The sequence below is a fragment of the Frankliniella occidentalis genome, unplaced genomic scaffold (assembly GCF_000697945.3).
Source record: "Frankliniella occidentalis isolate FOCC.00 unplaced genomic scaffold, Focc_3.1 Scaffold31, whole genome shotgun sequence".
NCBI lineage: Eukaryota > Metazoa > Arthropoda > Insecta > Thysanoptera > Thripidae > Frankliniella > Frankliniella occidentalis.
In genome coordinates this window covers 568,702-576,570 of record NW_026267161.1, presented here as the reverse complement: position 1 = coordinate 576,570, position 7,869 = coordinate 568,702, and the positions used below count along the sequence as shown (strand labels likewise).

Sequence of the window (7,869 nt, the reverse complement as noted above, 5' to 3'; positions counted from 1 at the left end):
AACTACTTTTGGTTCCGCCAGAAACCACCCCTGTCCAGAGAAACTTGAGTTTTAAGGGGTGGTCTTTTGAATCTGGCGCGCGAGCCGGTCCGAGAAAAACAGGCGTAACTCACTTAAAATGGCCCGGCGGCGTGAAATTTCGACGGAGGTATTGAAAGAGGATGCTGTCGGACCAATCCTAACCATTTCCAGCGATTTTTAATTTTTTCATTTTTGGCAAAATTTACAAAGGCCTTTGTGTTTTTAACGAAAATTGATGGGTCCAGATTTTGACGGAAAAGTAGTCAAATTGACAGGGGTGAACCAGGGGGCCACAAAACTACTTCTGGTTCCGTCAGAAACCACCCCTGTCCGGAGAAACTTGAGTTTTAGGGGTGGTCTTTTGAATCTGGCGGGTAGCGTACAATGGGCTGCCTAACTAGCAGGCGAACCGGTCCAAGGAAAACAGGCGTAACCCGCTTAAAATGGCCCGGCGCCGTGAAATTTCGACGGGGAGAGATTGAAAGAGGATGCTGTCGAACCAATTCCAACCATTTCCAGTGGTTTTCAAATCTTTCATTTTTGGCTTAATATACAAAGGCCCTTTGTGTTTTTAGCGAAAGTTGGTGGGTCTGGATTTTGGCAGAAAAGTAGTCGATTCAACAGAGGTGAACCAGGGGACCACAAAACTACAGTTGGTTCCGTCAGAAACCACCCCTGTCCTCAAACACTTGAGTTTTAAGAGGTGGTCTCTCGAACTTGTGGGCGGGTTGCCTACCTAAAGCGGACTAGCAAAGAAAAGGACTTTGCAGAAGTGGGTTGGCACCATGATATTTAGATAGAGTAAGTGAAAGGGATTCTGCCTTACCAATCCAGACCCCAGTAATTCTCAAATAGTCAAATTTTTAAAATACGTTTTTAACAATAACAAATCAGAATAGATTTTGACGGAGTATTGAAATCGACAGGGAGGAACTAAGGCCAGGGGAACTTAAGCCATCAAACCAGAGTTGGTTACTGTCAAGTCAACTTTACTCACCTATACTTTCAGGTGAAATGACTCGTAGACTTTTTTTGCTTATGTCAAGAACAACTCCAAGCCGTGTTTCTGCAATCATATTAAATTGTACTTTTGGATTTTTTTCAAATGCTTGCTTACATTTATTCCTCAACAATCATCAACTATTAATTACATTTAATTTACTCATACAAGTCACTTTTAAATGCCTCTCCCCCATACGCTAAAATGGCCATGGTCTTTCAAATAACTAATTTGGCACTGGACATTAAGTGTCATCTAGTGTATGTGGTATATCCCCCCGTTGACTATGAAAGTCCACACCCCTATCAGAAGTAATACATTTTGATGTTCCACTAGAATAACACAGAGTAAAATATATGATTAATATTACACTGACAGTTCACCCATTTGCAAAAGACCTACAACAGTATTTACAGTGAGCTAAGTTTACAAATAATAGGCATCATTTACTCTGCCTTTAAAAATAACTCACAACTAGTGTGTGTAAAAAAGGGAGTAACAGGAGCACACTAACCTCCAAAAGTTACCGGAACAGAACATTTCAATATTCCGGAAACCAACAAGCACTATCCTTTGACACGCTGTCCACCATAGAACTCAGGTTAGCATCCTACGATAATTATCGGTCTCGAGCTAACGACGCCGATTTGCACTGTTTATTTACCTTTGGGAATCACTGGGAATCACAATTCGGACTGCTAGGGCGAATAAAAATCTGTGGATTATTCACACCCGTGGTGCGAATTTCATAACTTGCACTGTTCGCAGCAAACTTCTTTAAAATTTGATAGAAATAAACTTATAGAAGAAGTATGCTGACCAACACTGCGTTACGCAAAACAAAGTGCCACAAGATTTCAATAGTAACAAATTTACGATCTTAACGAGACTCGGCACTGCAACCGCGAGCCGTGGGAGTTCCCTTGGCTGGGTTCCTAACACGTAAGGGATCATCCAGAACACTGAGCAAAATATGTCCATACATACGGTATATTTTGTAATTTTCCATTTACAACCTCCTAGTTTTGCTCGTCATTCGATTTCAAGTCGATACGCAGTGCTTGCAAATTTACAATTTTAAATTGTATTTGCACATTTCCCATGTAAACATTTTCCTCCCCGACAATTTTTCACAGTGAAAGTACGTCCGTCATTTGCCGGAACGAACATGCCAAGTTCAGCCTGTATAAGCTTTCAGAGCGCCTAATAGGTAGGCAACATCCGGCCTTCAGTGCATGCGTGTAGAGCGGGATGGCCTACCCCCAGTCTCGCAGGCGTCGAGCTCCCGCTATTTGCCGAATGAATCTGAGGAAAAAACGGACGTATTTTCTGGGCGATTACTAAAGCGGGTGTTTGCGGTTCCCCTTTTTCTGGCACCTTTGACGTGGTGGCGGGTGCGCCTACAAGACCTAGGAGAGCCGTCTCCAAGTGTGTGAATGGTCAGGTAGGTGCAGGTCGACGGTATTTCAACTTTTCTTTGTGTTTGTGGGAATATGTAATTGGCCCAAGCCCGAATCTTGCCGCGATGTGGTAGAGATACTCCGTTTCAGTCGACCAGCACCTTGAGCGGCGATACTCCGTACGGTCGGCGTACGCTACTCCGTGCTGGCAGAGACTCCTCTGCGGCGGCCGCGCGGTGCAGACGGTCCGTGTTCACGGGATTTGATCATTTGATCCCCCCTCGCATCAGTCTGCGAACTAAGTCAAGGGTACGCGGTGCTTACGGAATGACGTATAACCCCTACCCCCTACCCCTTCCTGTACGCAGGGCGGATTCCATCCGCTTCAAGCTTCGCCCCAATAACAGAAAAAGGCACTTTTAGTCAATTTCTGTTTTTGATTGTCAAAGAAAGTCTTTCTTCCTGCCTAAATTATGACCAGCCAGTCAAAATTCAGTCAGGAGGGACTCACTTTGGCAGTCAAAAACGTGCGGGCAACGACTCTAATGAGTCCCTGCTGAGTTTCCCGCGGTTCTCCGTGTTCACTATGAGACTGAGGGAGGGAAGGGCGGCCCGCTTTGGTCTGTCGTGGTCACCCGTGTGGCGCTGTACGCTTGCTCACCGATGCTTTAGTATTTCTGAAGATAGCGCCACACTTTCTGAGCTCCCCAGTATAATGCTCACATATATTAATCATTTACAACAGTGAGTTGGGTTGTTGTGGGAAAGAAGGAGAACGGCAACTGAGTGACACACAAGGTTTGTTTATTAACATTTCAAATGTGTAATATCGAGATCTTGTCTTTTTTAGGTTATCGCTATTCTTAGCAAATCTTAAAAGATTTGCGAGTTTCTTCTACAACAGATGCATGCAAATTTATAATACGTATTACATCTGACGATATTTACTGAGGGATGAGGTAAAGCAGGATTGTGAAGAATAATGAAACAGGACAATCGCTCTATAGAGTCGGGTGACTTTGTACCAGAGACGAAACGCTGTCTCTATTCACCTATTCTAAGAACAAAAAGAAATCATTGGGTAGTAATAATACAATTATTTAATTAAAACTTTACACTATCGACGAAAAATATTTTAAACCTACGGCAAAACCATAAATATTGTGACCAAACTAACAAAAATCCAATTGACAGCCAGCCGTGCCTTAAGATGAACCGGCTGTGGACGCGAGTCCCTTGTTTCACAGGCATTTGTTCCTCAAACCAACTCATAGCATGGGCCAACTTAAACTACCGCTTTCAAACTACAAATTTGTTCAACAAAGTCTATGTACATGACCCGCAAATTTTTTCATTACAGTTTGTACAAAAGGCCTAGAATGTCCCACGCCCGGGTTACAGAGCAAGCGTAACTCCCGGGCGTTGGACATTTTGCCATCGGCACAGTATAAGTCCTCCCGAAACATGCACTTTTTCTTACGTAAAAAAATAAAAGAACAGTGAGCCCAATATTATTTTTTTTTATTACAAGCACTCAACTCCTATGGCCAGCCCAAACCAACTCAAGTGCACGAAAAGACTGGTGAGCAGCAATAAACGGCGGAGGAGAGAAGAGGGGGAAATCCCCAGTAGAACATCCGCACCTCTAGGGCGCTAAACTAGCGCTATTCGAAGATGCGGGGCACTTTTCTGACGCCTGTAATGTGCCGGTGCGGTGTTCTACCTGGGGATACACAAAACGATCGATCGCCCGATCAAGAAATCACCTCCTAGTGGACAGTTGGAGCAGAGTGGGAGGCATGGACTGTCTGTCTCAGCCCCCCTCCCCTCTGTCTCCCTCTCGCCATACGCGAAACTGACAAGGCGGGGGACACACTTGCCTTCCAGCTAACCGCACAGTGTCCGTCGCCAACACTTTCAACTTTCGCCAATGACTCGCGCTCAGTTGAGCTACGTGTGGGGACCCCGCGCCGAGCTCTGGTGCGAACCAGCGGCCGGCGGCGGCAATGGCACCGAAAAATACACCTTACAGGGATATGGCAACAATTCTTTACACACACAAGCAGTGCGACGCATTGCTGGGACCAGAAATTCGACCTCGGAATTCAACAATTGGAGAGGACCTGCCTTTCCACATCAAACAGAAGATCAATCACATGTTTTTAAAGTTTATTTTTTTAATCAAAAGGGTTTGAATTTGGCCACAGGAGTGAGCAGGCGCCATAGTCACTCGCGAGCAGCAGATCGCAAACATTACTATCTATCCTCCATTAAAATGAATATGAACAACGTTAACAACATTTCTTTCTCTTTAGCAAAATGCGAAAACAGAATTTTATAAAATAAGACACACTACATACACAACGTGGCAGGGGGTCGGACCCTGCGCTCACCGGGACTACACTCACACTTGTTTCTCTCTCTCATTGGACCGCGTCAGGTTTGCCAACCTGCTCGTCACGCCCCGCTGGCACTCCCGCGACGGCCGCCCTGGACCTTCATTCAGTGATGTTAATATGGCAATGGCTCGACGCGGACGCGTCGGACTCGGGTCGATCTCGGTGCAGAAGGAGCACATGGCCGCGGGCCGCCTCCAGGGCGAGAAGAAGACCCGCGCCGAGGCGACCGCGACGTCGCGCCGACGTCACGTCACATCTCCGTCGTCGTGACCAGCAGGTCGGCCGGCCGTCAGGTCATCGGGTGACGGGTCGGCGACGACGGGGTGCGTCGGCGGGCAGCGCCGTGCGGTGGTGTTGGTGGTTCACGGGGGTCATGGAGGCGTCAGACTCGCACTGCACACTAGTGTTCCTCGCGCACTCCGCGGCCCCCCGCGCTGCACCGCCCTCGGCACCGCCAGGACGGGTCGCCCCGTTTAGAGGTGGGTGACGATGATGTCGTCGTCGGCCTCGTCCTGCTCGTCGTCCGTCTCCTCGACGGCGGGCACGCCCGACGCCTTGGCGGCCTCGGCGGCGGCCGCGGCCTCCTTGGCGGCGGCCTTGGGGTCCTCGGCCAGCCTCTTCATGCGCCTCTTCTTGCGCATGTGCAGGAACTCGACGATGATGTAGCCGCAGATGCCGATCAGCAGCACGGACAGCATCACGTACAGCTTCATGCGCGCGCAGAGGTGCGTGCTGTACGCGTACGCCACCACGAAGCCCGCCGACTCCCACAGCCGGTAGTTACTGAAGGCGGCCTCCTTGTTTCGCCTGAACAGCGTACCGTAGAGACCTGAGGACAAAGGGACGCCCAAGTTAGACAAGATGGATGAAAACAATCATCGGCTGTCATTATCCTGAATGACGCGCCAGACGTTTCTACGAAATTAGGTTAACCTATACCTGAACTAAATCATTAAAGTCACATGTATACTTGTTGTACGTAATACCCGCGATATAAACCTGCATTCATCCTCCTTCCCTGTCACTTGAAACTTCAAACCCACCCAGCAAATCGATTCCTCGAGGTTATGAGATTACGGATGTTTTCTAGAAATTCTAATCTTGGTTCATCTTTTGGCATTTTTTTTCGTTAGAATTTAATAATTTTTTGAATGTAGGTAAAAATGTATCCTTATCATCGTCAACTTAGGGCCAAAACTTCAAGGATTTAAGGAAACGATTTTCTTGGTGCAGCAGTGACCCTTTGAGGCCCTGCTGTGAAGGATGACACATTGCATGCGCAAAAACATCACGCGTTTCGGGCAGAGGGGGTCGGGAGGAGGCGATTAGCTCCTTTTGCCTCACATGAGTCGTCTTATGTGAACAGCGGGAGCATTTCCCACGGCGACTCGTCCTTGGGACATGCATCGTGCTAGGCGCCGGCCGGACCGCTCGGAGGAAGGAGGATAATGAAAGATGTACAGATAATGTCCCGGCCGGACTACGCGTTCGGTTGTCGCTCCCCGGTCGTGTTCGACCCACACCGGGAAAACAGTTTCAAGTTTCATGATACGCGCAAGATTGTGGGTACCGCACCGCAGCAGTATGTCACAATTTACTAATTACGATTAGGACTAGCTAGCATGACCCTCTGCCCAGCTCCGCCTTCAGTGTATTATATTATTGTATTGCCCTACTTTTTCACTGTTTTGACCTTTGTTTCGACTTTTAAAGCCCTACATTATTCGGTTAAATGAAACTGAATCTGAAATCTGAACCGGATCCTCTTTCTCATTAAAAGGAAACAGAATGGAATCGTTTTGAATATAAGAAGAAATCTTATTTCAGAAGTAAAGGCACTGATAATCTCCCCTCGAAGGATTTCCAAACGATAATTACTATTTCTCAGGGTAGAAGAACAAAACAAAAAGAAACGTCACTGTTGTCTTCCAATCACTTGCTAATGATGGTCGCACACACTAATGAGTGATGGTACTACTGACCGTTGACTTGAGTCTGCCAGACGGCGTCGCCCACGCCCCACAGCCCGGAGATGGCGAAGAAGACGAGCGGCGAGTCCGGGTGCGGCCGCCACATGAGCAGCACCCCGATGAGCACGGCGTGCACCACGGCGCCCAGCGCCATGAGCGGCGACCGGCCCACGAACTTCATGAGCGAGCCGAACAGCAGCGAGCACATGGCGTTCACCACGCCGAAGCAGATCATGACGTAGCCCACCGAGGGGATGCCCAGCGCGCAGGACACGTACGCCTAAAGGGGAACAGAGAGAGAAGCACAGGTTAGACTGAGGCAACTATAGAAAATAGCCGTAGGTTTACGATAAAAATTTCCATGGTGCGTATCGTAATATTTCAATTTTAAATTGTAAATTTACGAGCTCTTTTGTGTCGACTTATAAGTGAATTCTAAAGAATTCTATAGGATTGATCGACAAGCAAGAACGGGCTGGCGCAAATTTTCAAGATATTTTGTAAATGGAAACTACAACAGATGTAGATTTACAAGGACATTTTTAACAGTGAGGCGCTGACGCAAAAACAGCTGCGGCAAATATCACAAGCGTGAGTCACAAATGACGCGAACACGACGGCTTTATACGTCCCTATTTGGATGCTATAAATTTGAGGCTATACTGTGTTCATTCATCTTTTTTTTTCTTTTCCTCGTGGTCCGCGAGTACTCGGCGCAGAGTACTCGGCGAGCCGGATTTCACGCATCAGCTCTGCTTTGACGCAGTAAACACGGGAATGAGTACCTCCGAGCCAGGCACAGCCAGGCGGCGGGCCCGGCGGCCGGCACCCTGCCCGCCTCCGAGGCGAGTGCGAGTGAGACGGGCTGCGGTGCGGCCGTCTCTCTCCCGCTCCCGAATACACAGCGCCGAGGCGGCGCCCGCACCCGGCCACTAAGCCACACGCGGCTGCTACACAGGGATCAGCGCCCTTTCATGTCGCCAATAAAACGCCTTCGTTTTCGCAATATGGAAAAATACCCACGTGCCACATTCTTTTTCGAAAAGCTGCTTAGATTTTTTTTTTTTTTTTTTTTTGGT

At 48.0% G+C, this 7,869-nt stretch overlaps 1 protein-coding gene across 1 annotated transcript in view; it reads right to left on the bottom strand.

Moving 5' to 3' along the window:
* Positions 1 to 3,204: 3,204 nt before the first annotated feature.
* The window catches only part of LOC113215034 (UNC93-like protein), a 38,158-nt gene continuing 33,493 nt past the window's right edge, over positions 3,205 to 7,869 (bottom strand). The window contains exons 4-5 of the mRNA XM_052265813.1: positions 6,803 to 7,070; positions 3,205 to 5,649 (exon numbers count right to left, since the gene is read on the bottom strand). Of these exons, the coding sequence (XP_052121773.1) occupies positions 5,294 to 5,649; positions 6,803 to 7,070 (624 nt within the window). The 3' untranslated portion in view covers positions 3,205 to 5,293. The remainder of the gene's footprint in view (positions 5,650 to 6,802; positions 7,071 to 7,869) is intronic.